This window comes from Chlorocebus sabaeus, chromosome 25 (genome assembly GCF_047675955.1).
Source record: "Chlorocebus sabaeus isolate Y175 chromosome 25, mChlSab1.0.hap1, whole genome shotgun sequence".
Classification (NCBI taxonomy): domain Eukaryota; kingdom Metazoa; phylum Chordata; class Mammalia; order Primates; family Cercopithecidae; genus Chlorocebus; species Chlorocebus sabaeus.
In genome coordinates, this window is record NC_132928.1 from 18,399,813 (window position 1) to 18,415,327 (window position 15,515).

General features: G+C 41.9%; 1 protein-coding gene across 2 annotated transcripts in view; it reads left to right on the forward strand.

Annotated features, from left to right (window-relative positions):
- The window catches only part of KCNH1 (potassium voltage-gated channel subfamily H member 1), a 452,115-nt gene that overhangs the window by 36,411 nt on the left and 400,189 nt on the right, over positions 1-15,515 (forward strand). For both annotated transcript variants that reach the window (XM_007988540.3, XM_007988541.3), the window contains exon 4: positions 7,829-7,957. In XM_007988540.3, coding sequence (XP_007986731.1) covers positions 7,829-7,957 — 129 coding nt within the window. The remainder of the gene's footprint in view (positions 1-7,828; positions 7,958-15,515) is intronic.

Sequence of the window (15,515 nt, forward strand, 5' to 3'; positions counted from 1 at the left end):
CCTTCCTTCCTTTCCTTTCCCTTCCCTCCCTCCCCCTTTCCTCCCCTCCCCTCCCCCCCCTCCCCCCTCCCCCCTCCCCTCCCCCCTCCCCTCCCCTCCCCTCCCCTCCCCTCGCCTCCCCTCGCCTCCCCTCGCCTTCCCTCGCCTCCCCTCGCCTCCCCTCGCCTCCCCTCGCCTCCCCTCGCTTCCCCTGTCCTCCCCTCTCCTCTCCTCTCCTCTCCTCTCCTCTCCTCTCCTCTCCTCTCCTCGCTCCAGCCACCCAAGTACCTGGGACTGGGCTATAGGCTCCTCGCTCCAGCCACCCAAGTACCTGGGACTATAGGCAGGCACCATCATTTTCAGCTCATTTTTTTTGGTATTTTTGTAGAATCGGGGTTTCACCATGTTGGCCAGGCTGGTCTTCACCTCCTTAGCTCAAGCCATCCACCCATCTCTACCTCCCAGGTCGAGATTACAGGCATGAGCCACCATGCCTGGCCTGATTTTCTTACATCAATGACAGTCGTCATTAATGAAGTCACTCAGTAAATATTCATGTGTTCACTCCTGTGCTACTCAATTAATTTTTCAGTTTTTCAAACAAGAAAATCCAGAAGTATTAACCCTGAATAAAAGCAGTTAGTACATCCTCTGGACAGCACTCCCCAACGTGTGACTCCACAGTTTGTGGTGTGGCTAGTGGCCTGGAATCTGGGAGCTCTGGATCAGCTTCCCACTTAGAGAAGCCCAGGGAAAGGCATCTGACAGCATTTCTGCTGAGCCAGCAAGGAGAAGCTGCTGGCCAAGTACACATTGATTACCTACTGTAGGCTCAGCACTGTGCCAGACCCAGTGGGCCACAGAGATATAGATGTAAGAAACAGATTCTGCCTTTGAGGAGGTTACAGTCTAGTTGTGGAGACAAATCTAATAGGCAAAGCAATCATATTTTACTTATTTGCTGAATGTTTTTACTGAACTTTTATTTATTCAATGGTAGGAGCTGCTTATATGTAATGAATGTTGATCGTAAATCATAGACATATTGAAAAACATTTTTCTCCAAACATTTTTTCTTTTAACTTCTTAAACTTTTTTTTTTTTTAACCATTTAGAAGTGAACAAGTTTTGTGTCAATGTTTTCCTTTTTGGTTCCGAGTTTTATATAATGCTTAGGAAGTTCTCCTTACCTAAACAATAAAAATATGCCTCCGTTGTTCCTTTTGGTACCTTTATAGTTGTGTTAAAATATTTAGAATATTAAACCATTTAGAATTTATTTTTATATATTATGTGAAGCAACAATCTCACTTATTTTCCACATTGCTTATTCAGCTGTCCCGTTACTATTTATTAAATAATCCAACTCTTCCTTTCTGATTTGAAATGCCCTTTATTTTATATGCTAAGGTCTCACACATATGTGGATTTGTTTCTGTCTTCTTCTCTAGGAACCCTCTAGTAATTTATTAGCTATGTGAGTTTGTCTAGGATACTTGCCTACTTGGATTCCCACATTTGAAATGGGAACAATATCATAGTAGCTATTCTACATTATAGAGTCACTGTGAGAAGTAAACCACAGTGTTTCAGGATCTGACCCCATTGTAAGTACTCAATGAATGTTATTTTTATTGTTTTTCTTTTGAGGCCTGTGCCAGTGACTCTGAATTACTGTAGTAGGCAGTCCCTGTTATTATTTTTCTTTCTAATAATTTCAAAGATTTATTGGCCATGCGTACACCTTAATTTTTCTGTTTGAATTGAATTTTAATTCATCAGAGTCAGAGAAAAACAAATACAAAAACATGATTGAAATTGCATTAGAGAGAGAGATATATATTAGAGACAGAGGTTTGACATCTTATAAAATGGAATCTTATCTACAAACAATTTAACTCTCTCCATTTATTTAGGTCTTGTTTTATGCTTATCATGCAATTTTAATTATGTTGAGGCTTAAGTATTGATTTTCCTAGTTTTGCCCTTGTTATATATGAGACTGGCCCTCTTTCCTCAAAACAGGCAGAGGCAGCTTCAGAGTTTTGTTAAACACTTTGAAATACTTCCTGTTTTTAAGTCATTCAAACAGCCATGTGAAATGAGGTTGGGCATTTCCGTCTTACAGGTGAGAAATTTAAAAGGAAGGAAGAAAGGAAAGTGATAGTTTTGGGGCCAGGCATGGTGGCTCACGCCTGTAATCATAGCACTTTGGGAGGCCGCAGATCACGTGAGGTCAGGAGTTCAAGACTAGCTTGGCCAACATGGCAAAACCCCATCTCTACTAAAAATACAAAAATTAGCCGGTGTGGTGGTGGGCACCTGTAATCCCAGCTACTCAGGAGGCTGAGGCAGGAGAATTGCTTGAACCCGGGGGCGGAAGTTGCAGTAAGCCGAGATTGTGCCATTGCACTCCAGCCTAGGCAATAGAGTGAGACTCCATCTCAAAAAATAAATAAAAAAATAAATAAAAAAGAAAGAAAGTGATAGTTTTAAACACCTATGTATCAGACATGTGGGTATTTTTACTTTATTTTAAGTAACTCTGTTATCCCCATTTTACAAATGAAGAGTCTGATGGTGAGAGAAGTTAAACTGATGAGGCCAAGGCTCCCAATAACTGAAGATACAGGGCTCAAACTCGGGTTGGGACTCAGTAGCAGATGTTCTAATGGCCGGTGGCCATTACATTTCTCTGGTGCTGTCTCATCCTCTCTGTACTTGTAATTCATCTCCATAAAGTTGACTCCAGACCAATTGTTCTATTTCCCGGCACAGGCTACCATCCCCAAGTCTAGTTTCTGGACCTATTAGAGTGCAGCCTTTCCCAAAAGCCAATCACAGTGGCTTGGTCTGTTCCATTGCTGTTGAATATGGTCTGGATGCCCAGATGCCTGATTACAGAGAGTACTTGGGAGGAAGCCCAGGGTAGAAAGAAGATTGATGCAGGCCAACAATTCTCTCATATATCTGAGCCTACCTATTTTGTTATCTGACTGCCAAGGCTGAGGAACCTCAAAGCCAGGTTAGGTTGTGAGGTTCATTACTACATGACCTAAGGGAGCTACATAAGGGATGAAAATCAGAGTGATCTAAAAAGGCTGACCTGGAACTGCCCTCCCATTGGACATCCTCATCTTGGAAAGAGCCTCCTTCCCAGCAGCAGCAGCAGCCTCTGCCATCAGTAGGGTTGTCAGGTGCTAGGTTGTTCCTGGGTTTGTACATAGATCTTTCTTTAATAAAGGATTTAACATTGACACTTTGTCCTTTTTGCAGTAGGACATCAAATGCTTACTTTTCTCAGTTTTTCCATAGTAGCACTTGGGTAAGGAGGCAGAAATTTAACTTCTTCCTGATTTTTTATGTATGTATGTGAATATTTGCATTTATTGCCTCTCTAGCATCTTGATGGAATGGATTCTGCTACAGAATTTGGGTTCTAGGAGAGACCCCTGTAGGCTACTTGCTCCAAGTTCTGTCTGCAGGAAAGTCAATGTCTGAATGGAGCCAAAGGATTCCTGAATATCCTTGGAGGGTAGAAGGGAAACTGGCTTGAGTGGGGTCCAGGTTCCAGATGGTTCACATTCACTTGAAGCAACTGTTTCACATATTAAATCTTTAAGTTATATTTCATTAAATAAAAATCCTTTGCTGTTAAGTGGAAAAGGTTGAAATAGTAGTCTGTACCACCTAGGAGGGACTTATGTTCTCTTCTGAAAGAATTCCAGAAGTGAAAATTTAAGCCCATTCTACTCACTTTCCTAGACTGTTTGGGTAGTGATAATTTGGGACTGAAAACACTGGGTGTAGGATTTATTTTTTTAAATTTATCATTCCTAGAGCATCTACCCCACCAAGGCTGTTGTGCAACTCCATGACGGCACTCCCTGGAGTGGAGTGATGCAATGGCTTCACATGACCCTGTACATAATACTGCATTGAATGCCAGGAAGTAGGGGTGCCGGTGGTAAGACAGAGGAAGTAGATCAGGTCTCTCGCCCTTGGAGTGTATTATGATCCATTTAAACAAACAGTCCTTAGCTGTTAAGCTTTGAGGGGGCCAGTACATAACACTTACCTTCCCTGTCCATGATCGGAACCAACTGAGAGATAAAGGAATCAGGCCAATATAGCAGGGGTCCCCAGTTCCCAGGCTACAGACTGCTACCAGTCCGTGGCCTGTTAGGAACTGGGCCATATAGCAGGAGGTGAGTGGCAGCTGACTGAGCATTACCACCTGAGCTCCACCTCCTATTAGATCAGTGGTGGCATTAGATTATCATAGAAGCGCAAACCCTATTGTGAACTGTGTATGTGAGGTTGTCTGCTCCTTATGAGAATCTAATGCCTGATGATCTGAGGTGGAACAGTTTAATCTTGAAATTATCCTCCCACCCTGGTCCATGGAAAAATTGTATTCCATGAAACTGGTCCCTGGTGCCAAAAAGGTTGGGGACTCCTGCAATAGAGGATAAGATATCACTTTTGTGACTAATGAAGCTGATCCTGGGGAATGTAGTTTATACCTGTGGGCAAGTGAGTTTCTAAAAGTGAAGCCTAGAATCAGACAGAGTTACCTGCAAGTCACAGGTAGTACTGGAGAACTGCAGGCTTTTCCTCTTACCAGCCATCCTTCCTGCCTTTTGCCTTTCCCCCTTTATAGGGTAGGGGAGCAAAGCAGAGAAGGGGCCAAGCTACACATATCCAGCTCTTGTCTCCCAGATTACCAGCCAACCCAGGAAAAAGGCCCAGAGTGTTACACTGCAAGATGTTCTTCCACAGAGAAACACCAGATCAGGAAAAAGGAGGTCCTTTCCCTTAAAAAGTCCCTATATTTAGCTCAAGATGAACGCTAAGGCAATATGTCCTGATTGTATGAATTTTTGTTATAAGATATATATTTAGATACTGAAAAGGAATGGTCAGAGTAGTATGTGTTTAATTAGGGAACATGGCCAGGTGCAGTGGCTCACGCCTGTAATCCCAGCACTTTGGGAGGCTGAGGCAGGAGAATCACCTGAGGTCAGGAGTTCGAGACCAGCCTGGCCAACATGTGAAACCCCATCTCTACTAAAAATACAAAAATTAGCCAGGTGTGGTGGCATGCACCTGTAGTCCCAGCTACCCAGGAGGCTGAGGCAGGGGAATCTCTTGAATCCAGGATGTGGAGGTTGCAGTGAGCCGAGATCGTGCAGCTGTACTACGGCCTGGGTGACGGAGACACACTTTAAACAAATGGACCTGTTAAGTGGGGAGAGTTCATTCATGATAAGCTTGAACTGTGGACAAATGAAAAAGACCTCCCAATACAACTAATACAATGGTTTTCATGATCTTGGAAATGTGGCTTAGTGTCATCCACGCCTGTAGTCATAAATGAAACATAAAGAATGAGCAAGTTCCCAGGCATCAGGCCCAGCCAGTGCAGTGCGGTGATGGGCTACAGGGCTGTAGCTGGGAGGAGAGGGTTCTGGAGATTCTAGGAGTAGGCATCATGAGTGGGTTCCTGTCACCTGATTTATTACTCATTGGTCAAATTAGTAATACATTTGTCAAATTAGTAATAAATCAGATGACAGGAACCCACACACAATGTGCTCCAGCCTGGGCAACAGAGAGACATAGTTTAAACAAATTCACCTATTAAGTGGGGAGTAATTAGTGGTATTTTCTGGTTTATCATCTGAAAAAATGCTTAAATTTTTTTTTAGAGCAAAAAATTTTTTTTTGATTTGTGTTTTTGCCTTAACAGAGAGGGTACAATTCAGAGCTGTGAGGATATAAATGTAATTGCTGTGACACTTTGAGTTTTCTGTTGCTTAATTGAAAATGGTTTAAAATCCTACAGATTCTGAGAAAAAGCTGGGAGGAATAGTAATACATACTTCCAAAAACAGTGAACAATTCAAAGGTCATATTCTTAACTTTGAAATGCTATTTGTGATTTTCATATGGTAGAATTTTCTTTCAAAACACTTCTTAAGGTGACATTATAATCTGTTGGTATTTGCAGAACACCTAGAAACTGGCAGCTGAAAATTACACAAAGAGAATGGAAAGAAGGTTAAAATTAACTATAGCAGAATACATAGATAATCAAGATTTAAGGAGAACACATTTCCATTGGATCTACTTGCTGCCTGTTTGTGCATTTCAGGGTTATTACTACTGACATGTGAATAGGTGGTATAGCTAAATCTCTAAAGTATTTGTCGTCAGGCTAGATTGGCTAACTAAGCCTAATGTTAATCAGAGATGTCTGTCTGTCCCTGGTGTACAGTACAGAGTTTGATGTGATTGTGGACAGAGAAAGCCAGGTGACCTCTTGAGGATCTATTTTCATCTCCAAGACTCAGTGAGTTGTCTGCTCTCTATCTCACAAAATAACGTATGTAAAATGCTGAGCACAGTGCTGGCTACATAGGAAACTATTACTTAGCATGGGGAAATAGCTACTTTATTTTGATTTGCAAATGGTTATAAAATAGTATGCTAAGTATTATGCCAGTTATGCAAAATTCAACAAATAGTTATTCAGTTCTTCTAGATGCTATTGTAGGAACCGGAATATAAGAACTAGGAAGAAAAGAACATAGGATTGCTTTGTGTCTCATTTAATTTTGTATCATAGAATAAATTGGTGCTTCTTGCTGTGATGTCTTCTATGGCTAGAAAATGTTTATTTATTTTCCTTAATTATTTTTGGGAAGCCAGCGAGTGACTATGCAGATATTTGACTGTTGATACCTGAGTGGGTACCCTCTCCAAGAAGCCAGTCAGAATAGCCCTGCCTGCCTCTTTCTGTGAATGAAGACAGAGCTTAGGAAGAATTCATTTATCCTCCACTGTACCTCAGGAACAAGGATTGATATTGAAACACATTCATTGAGCTTCCTATGGCACTAATGTGATCGAAGCCCAAACCTGCTTGGAATCCTTCTTTTCTGGAGAGCTTTGTACGGGGGAATCATTGTGGTGTTCCTTTCCTTCTTCAATGGCTTGTCATTTACCATTGCATTGGATCTCTTAGATTTTTATTTTAAGGAGAGGGATGTAGAAATATAGTTTCTGGGCTGGATGCAGTGGCTCATGCCTGTAATCCCACCACTGTGGGAGGCCAAGGTGGGCGGATCACTGGAGGTTGAGAGTTCAAGACCACCCTGGCTGCCTCTACTAAAAATACAAAAATTACCTGGGCGTGGTAGTGGGTGCCTGTAATCCCAGCTGCCTCGGGAGGCTGAGGCGGGAGAATCACTTGAATCCGGGAGGCAGAGGTTACAGTGAGCCGAGATTGCACCGTTGTACTCCAGCCTGGGAGTCTAAAAAAAAAAAAAAGAAACATAGTTTTTGGCCCATGTGTGATTGGTCATATGAGTCAAATTGGTGGATTCCTAAACTGGATTTTGACCCTGGGATCCTTTAGCAATGGATGAAGTTTGAAATTTGAGTTGGCATGGTCTGCTGGCCATGGTTGGCAGGGCCTATCTTGGCCCCTACTCTTTACTGTCTACTATGTGGTCTAAGGTAAGTCTTTAGGTCTTTGTACCTAAGTTTCTTCCATAAGATCAGGTGGGGTTTTCAACCTATTTCCTAATTGTTTTACAAGTTAAGAGATCTGCACTTAGAAAATTAGTTGAACAGGAGAAACCCCTTACTGAATAGTCACTGTGAAAGTTTTTATTCCAGCAAGAAAAAAAATTTATGGTGTGATGATAACCCAGGACTTGAAGGAATAAGACCATTTGAAAAATGAATTAATATTTGTACCTATTCATTCCCAAGTCTTTGCTTCCATAGCCCCTCAAATGAGAATGCAAATTACTGACCAACCTTTTGATATTCCTTTCAGGGACACCTGTGTGGTTCTTTGTGAAAATTGCTCCGATTCGAAACGAACAGGATAAAGTGGTTTTATTTCTTTGCACTTTCAGTGACATAACAGCTTTCAAACAGCCAATTGAGGATGATTCATGTAAAGGTTTGTAATTCTCACTTGTACGGATACATTTATGCCTTTTTTGTCTTTAGTGTGGCTCTCATTACAGAGAATTTGTGGTTGTCAAGGCAATCACTTTACAAACCTCAAGATTCTAACTTTAATTTGTATGGAGCAAAGCACTGTGTCATTCCGGAATGTATCCAGGGAGAAGAAGGGGAGAAAAAACACTTTTTTTAGGAAAGCATTTCAATCAATTTCATACCTTTAATAATTAACCCTTTCTGATATTAGTTAGGCAGAAGAAGATAGTTTGGCAACTCTAGTATCATGAGAATCTTTTTAAGTTTTCACATAACAAATGTCAGTCATACAAATAGGGTGGTCTATGGCTACATTCATCTGCTTTATACATAAACTTTCCTATATTTGACTGAATTCTAGCACTTCAAGATTGTTAAAGCAGACTTTAGCACATCTTTGTGTCTGTGGTTGATTAAGTCTGTGACTGGTTAATTCATTTGGAACATGACATTAATGAAGCCAGGTCCTGAGTAACATTTCTATATGGGTCATTTAATTAGCTGTGTGATCACAGATTTTAGCACTCATATCAGCCATATCATATGCATGTATTGTTTGCATAACATGGGGGACCCAGGAAAGGAGATGGCTCAGGGTTTCTGCAACAACTGTATCCCTGAAGAGGTTCAGCTCATCAGGATATAAAAAAGATGGCAAGTTAGTCCCAGAGGTTTTAGATTAGGGGGTGACATAGAACCTCTTTCACATCCCTCGTTCATAGCTTACACTCAAGATAACCAAGAAGCTAGGAGTTTTTTCATGTTGCAGTGCTACCTGGCTCTGTGGTTGATTTTTCAGCTCTGCTGGCGAACTCTGCTCCTTGTGGTTTTCTGAGACGTAGCAAAGAGGTGAGAGCGGAGTCCAGGGGAGAGTTAAACTGAGACATATTATTTTTGATGTGACAAAATTTTTGTTGTTAAATGAGCATTATAGGAGGAAATAAAAAGCATTATGTGGATGCTCTCTCAAGGGCTGTGTCCTCTGAGGGTATTTAAAATCCTGGCACATTTAGCCACTCACATTTATGGAGTTCCGAGCACAGTACTGTGAATACCAGTGCATCCTATTTTTTTAAAAACTGTCTGATAGCTCACTAACTCAATTTCAGCTTGCCTTTTGGTTTTAAGACTGCAGCAGATGCAGTCTCTCAACCAGTGTTTCAGCCACCTGAGTCTCCCTTTGCTTACAGATACATGATTGCCCGATTTCTAGTTTCTAATTTGAAGATTTCTCAGTGCAGTAGCTATTTTGTGGCAGTGGGTTCACTCATGATTAAGTATCATCTTGTTACCATATAGAAAGGCCAGTTGCTTTTTTAACCTAATAAACTCAAAAGTAGTATTTTGAAGGCAATTGAATATTTTTACACTTATTTTTGCAATTTTTCTCTTAAAAATTTAAGACATGTGATTTGGTTCAATCAAAATGTTTTTTTATTATTACCACCGGAACATTTGTAGGTGATGTGCTGTTATTATTTAGTAGGAAAAGCATACCTAACAGAATGCTCCGTACCTGGCATGTAGGTGCCTGTATTTGATGCTCATGAAACCTAAAGAGGGATAAATCAGAGTGATGTAGTGAGACTTACTTAGGTTTATTTTCCAGGAATAAAATGCTCCACTTCATTTAACCTGCCTCAATGATGCATTTCTCTGTTGATAAGAGTTTTGGTATATACACATACGTACTTACAGACACTCATGAGGACATACACACACATTTACTCTGTTTCTTCTTAGCTGAGGGGACCAGATATTAATTGTTTTTGTCAGTGAAATAAATAGGAGTAACTTCTGGCTGGATTCATAAAAATTTGACACACACACACGTTACCCTCGATGTAGGAATCCTGCTAGTAGACCACGCTTAATGTCTCCTCAAAGACATGGCTTTATAAGCCTGTCAATTTCAAATGCCATGGCAGATATGTTCAGACCTTCCCACTTGCCATGTCATTGTGCCCCTGACCCACTGTGGTTTGGTGGTCTGCTTAGGACAAGTCAAACTTTATATCAGTGTGTTTATGATGGAAGCACATGATAATTCTCTAGGCCTTGTTATTTTAAGTCTATAAACTGCAATTTTTGCTACAGGGATCAAGTCTAGATCCTAGAAAATATGCTGCCATGTGGCTGGATTATCTCCTGGCTTGACATTTCTTCTTGGATGTACTCTCAGCAGCTTCTTTCCGGGAGACCAGCTGGGTTTTCAGTACAGCACCTCAGTCACCATTAAGAATCTTGAGTCTTGCTGACTTAGGCTTGTTTAGAATTCACTTTGGAGATGAAATGGAAATGTGGATAATCTAAAACCCCAGAAAATTCCCAGATAATTGCTCTTTGGCATAGCCCCATGGGATGTTTTCCCACCACCATATTAGCCTTTTAAATCAGTTGTGTTCAAATTGTCTTTAAAATTACTTTGTTTTCTCAGATCATGTAGTACCTAATTTGGGGACTTGGGGCTGGGGTGGGTACATCCTGATAGTGATGCAAGAAGCCAGTTTGTGCCCCCAATTTTCCCACAAATCACCCGCAAAGGGTCCAACACATGGGATAATTGACAGTAGCCTATTTCAGGATCTGACACAAAGTAACTTCTCTTCTACCCAGAGCCTCAGGCAGAGGGGATGGGTCCTGGAAATGCTTTCAGAGCCCCTTCTGTCATTTGGTGTACCAGTTCTCACCGTCCTTTTTATGAGCTAGGTAGGCCTCTGACTTCCTCATCTTCACTTTGCTCCCTGTCTTTTGACAGTAATTCTCTTACTCTCTGACAAATAGTGCCCACGGATGGCATGGAGCAGGGAATGAAAGTCAAGTTAGGTTTGCTGTTTGCTAACAGTTCTGGGGCGTGTGTGTGTGTGTGTGTGTGTGTGTGCTTAAAGGCTGAATGAGAGAGTAGGTAGGAATTCCTGCCTAAAATGAGAATCTGTGATGCTCCAGTGATTTCATTTGTTCCTTATCTCTTGCTTTTTCTTTTGTTGTAGATAATTGGGAGTAGGCTGTGGGATATGTTTCTGTCACGTTCTCTCTTCTGAGTCAGGAGGGTTGGGCAAATGAGTATAGAATTAGAGTGTAAAGCTCAGAATTTTCTCTCTTTACATTGCTCACCAAAGGATGAGTCAGTCCTCTTGTTTTCTCTATTATCCCACCAACTAATGTCATATTAAAGGAGCAAATTCATTTTCAAAGATCACTTGTTTACTTCTAAATTCAGAGTTAAACTTAAGGCAAATGCAGACAACAAAAGGAATGCAAAACTTTGGAGTAGGTTTCTAAGAGCCAGAGATTTAGAATATTGCAGGATGAAGGCTCTGGCAAACTGTTGTAACTGTTCACCCTTCTCCATGTATCTTCATGCTGGACATGGGAGAAATAGTAATAGACACAAGTCGCAGGCCCCACCCCCCTTCAATGTTAACATTTTATGTCTCTGCCCTTAGGCTGATGGGAAAGTGACGATTTAGTGACTGCTACTTGAAGAAGCCATTCTAGATTTTTGGTGCTTTGTACATTGGTAAGGAAAAGATTGTGGGAGGAGACTTGAGGACGCGTAGGCAGTGGTCCACGCTGACTCTCCATGCTGTACCCTGTGTCGACTATTCTCTGCTGGATGTTTGGATTATGCTATCAGCTCCTCTGAATTTCTGACCCTGTATCTCAGGATAAGGCTGTCCTCTGTCTTTTTTGGTACCCCTGGACTTACTCTCAGAGGAATTGGAATTCTAACTCATCCCAGCACCATCTCTTCTGGCCTGAAAAAGAAAGATTCAGGCTCATTGGTGGCTCAGCTAAGTTGACACCCACCAGCCATTGTCGGGTCAAGACAGGGTAAAAGCCATTTCTCCATTCCTGAGAATGGAGAAAAGACCCAGTAAATACCTTTTAGCTGATTGCTAGATTGTATACTGTGTTCCTCTCCTTTTGTCTTTTTTCTTTCTATACTCTTCCTCTTCTGCTCCTGCCCACTTCCCCTCTCATTTTCCTGATCATGTATGGTTTCAATTTTCTCATGGCATCCACAGCTCTGCTATGCCTAACTTGCTGGTGACATTTGTGATGGAACTGGAAGAATCCTGGGCCCAGGGTTTCTTCATTTGAGCACTATTCAGTGTTGAACTTACAAGTGGGATGTAATTGGAGGAGTGGGTGCAGAAATGCCTGGCAAAAGAGAGGCACAGAAATACCCCCTAAAACTGAAGAGAGTTTGTGAAATGGGCTGCCTGTCCTTTGGGACCTTATATCTATTGCGAATCCAGACAGAAGTAGGGTGATGAGAGAAAAAATATTTGTTCTTTATTTGTCCAGTACACCTATTGTATTCACCTGTTGGGTGCCTGGCCTCATGCTAGGTGCTGGACACAAGGAAATGCCTGCGATAGAGCTTCTGAGTCTATTTGGGAGAAGGCATAGGCAGGTAAGCAAATAAAACAGTAAAGCACAGTCAATGATCTAATATATGCCTGCCTAAAGCAAGTTGGGGTTCAATACAGGGAGCAGGTAAGCCTGCTAGGGGTAGACCAGTATCCTTCCTTGAAGGACGACAGTGAATCACGTGGAAAATGACTGTCTGACCTCCCCTGAGCAAGACCATTTTGAGCTAAGTTCGGTTTGGGTTGTCCCCTCCCATTTGGCCTTTTGGACAATAGGAGTTTCACTTTCTCCAGAAATGATTCTTCTGATGGGTCTGCTGTAAGGGACAGTGTTGGTCCAAATTTTATGTATTATCTTCCACCAAATTGGTTTGCTCTTCATATGTTTTTAATCTCCTTGAATAGCTGTCACCCCAGTTGTCACCCAAACCAGAAACTCAGGAGCCTCCTAGGTTGCTTTTTCTTTTCCTCTATAGCTATTTTTTTCAGAGTCCTGACTCTGTAGCTGCCCTCAAGTCTCCCCTTGACCCCTGGCCCAGGCTGCAGCATTGGTCCAGGCCCACATGGTCTCTTGTCTGTTGTCCTGACATACCTTCTATCTGTCTGTTTTTTTTTTCCAGCCCACTATCCACTTTGTTGTTCTGTTCATTTAAAATGCAAATTGGCATGTGTATCTCCCTCCTCACCACATTTAAAGTCCTTCAGTGGCTCTCAGTGGGTTTCAGGATGAAGTTCAAGGTTCTTAACTTACATTGTAGGTTTTTACTGTCCAGGTTCTTCTTGGTTTGGCCCCTACCAACCTCTTTAGCATCATCTCAGGACATGCCTGGCATCCCCCTCCCACTTATAAGCCATGGCCCTTCATCCAGCCATTCAGAATGTCTTGTTCTTCACTGACATATTACCCTGTTTTATAATTTTCTGCCTTTGTAGGTGCTGTTCCTTCTGTGTGGGATGTCTTTCTTTCCTTAAGTCTACCTAATTCCTACTCATTGTTTAAAACTTTGCTCTAGTGCCATTTCCTTCAGGAAACTTGTTTTGTCTCCCCAGCCTGGATTAGGTGTATGCCTTCTTTTGACAGTCTTGGCCATAGCATTCTGTACTCATCCCTGTCATCGAACTTAGTTCAATATGCCATGATTTCATAATTGTCAGTCTTCCCTGCTAGAGTGTGTGCTCTCTGAGGCCAGAATCTGTGTCTTATTCATGATAGTATCTCTAGTATCTAGTACCATGCCTGGTACCTAGTAATTATGTTTATAGAATTAACACATGAGTGAATGAATCTATTTTTTCATCTGGCGAGGCATGATTGCCATTATATCTATCTATAGCGCAGGAAAGAAAATATGGGTTTGGGAACTTGGGAGAAAACTTATTTCCTTCCTTCCTGCCCATCCTGGGTAGAAGTGTGATGCAAATTTCACACTGTGCATCCATTTCCTTTTCAACACCCACTCACCTTCCCATGCCCTTGCTCAGCCAGCCGAGAGCCCACTCTTTTAAGAGCCCACTCTTGCAAAGAGAATCAGGGCTAGGCCAGAGAGTGAGGGGCTATCCTGAGTCTAGGGAAATGCCCAGAGGTCCAGGGATATTCCTTTTTATTCTTTTATGTTATATCAGGTGATGAACCAAGGGGTTTGGGGCACCTGCTCTGCCAGCTCCCTCTCATCACTGTTCTCACAGTATATAGATCATGCTGGTGGTGGTGGTAGGGTGGGTGCAGAGCCCTTGCTGATGTTTACATACACAACTGACTGAAAAATAAACTGTCTGCTCTTCTCGAAAAGCTTCTTGGAATCCAGTTTCAGCTGTATTTTAAGCTAAAGTAGAGCCTTCCTCTGAAAGTGACTTTTAAAAAATCTTAGTTCATAGTTCCCATAGCACATTCATTGACACTGGGGGAGATGTCAAAGACCCCTACAGAGTCCATGCTATCCCCTCCTGTTAACATTAGTGGGATACCCTGCCTGCCCACAGTCAAACCACTATGCGTATCTTTTCAAGCCAATCCCAGCAGTTCCACATTTCTGCTTCGTGGCATCAGGGTGGATGAAAGCACTACTGGCTTTTTATTGAAGCCTGGCACTTCTGGAATGAGACAAAAAAGAGCTGATTTGCTATTCTTACTATATTGACAAAAATTTATCCAGTTTATGATTCTCAAAGGTTGTATAGAAAAATAAAATATGGACATTCTTCTGCTTAACTCCATTGTCTTCTGGATTCTATCTTGGAAAGTTGCTCCAGGGTAAAATTTGGCAGATGAGATTTCTACTGGAAGGTGCTGAATGCTTCTAAACTCTAAAGGATATAAAAAAATAAAATCACCTAGTCCTGCTTTTAGCTGTAATGTAAAAATAGTTGCATGCTCTGTTTATTTGCTATATACCCCACATCTGGGTTTTTGGAGCTCCTAAAACCCAATTCCTGATTCTTGAGAATCCTGACAGGACTTCAAGGGTCTCATGGGGCAACTGCATGGTCATAACCTTGATATAGATGGGTTGTTGAGTGTTGAAATGGACAGTTGTCTTTGGGGGCCTTTAAAAGGTGTCAAGATCACACAGACATCTTCAATTCTCAGTACAGACCTGTCACCAACCATCTTTCTTCCATCCTAAAGCAGACTAAAATCTACCACTGCTTTTTCCCCACCTCCCCAGGGGTTGAAATCATTTCTTACTCCTCTGGCCTTGGAGAAGGTAATGCATAGAATGGCTATTGAACTAGCTTGTCCATTTAAAACTCAGAACCAGTTGTTTCTGCAAGATCAGATAGCCTGGGGATTGGGAACAGCCTGAGCCAAGTTACCAAATCAGAGAACCATCTCAATTACCTGGTATTATCTGGTGAAGAAGGCTTGGGCCATAGTGGAGAGATGTGCTAGACTCTCATTGTCCGGGCACTCTGTGTCTTAGTCTCCCTATTTGTAAAATGGTACTAAAACCTGCTCTACCAGCTTCACGAACTATGATTAGGATGAAGTGAAAGTGCAGGGGAAAAGCAAATTGCGACACACAAGGTGCTTTTCTGAGCAGTGGGTCTTGCTTGCAGGGATGCAGAGTGACTGTTGGGAGCTTAGGAGGGCATTGGGGATGTCTGTTTCTGACAGTATAACTTCTAATGTGAATGTCTGTG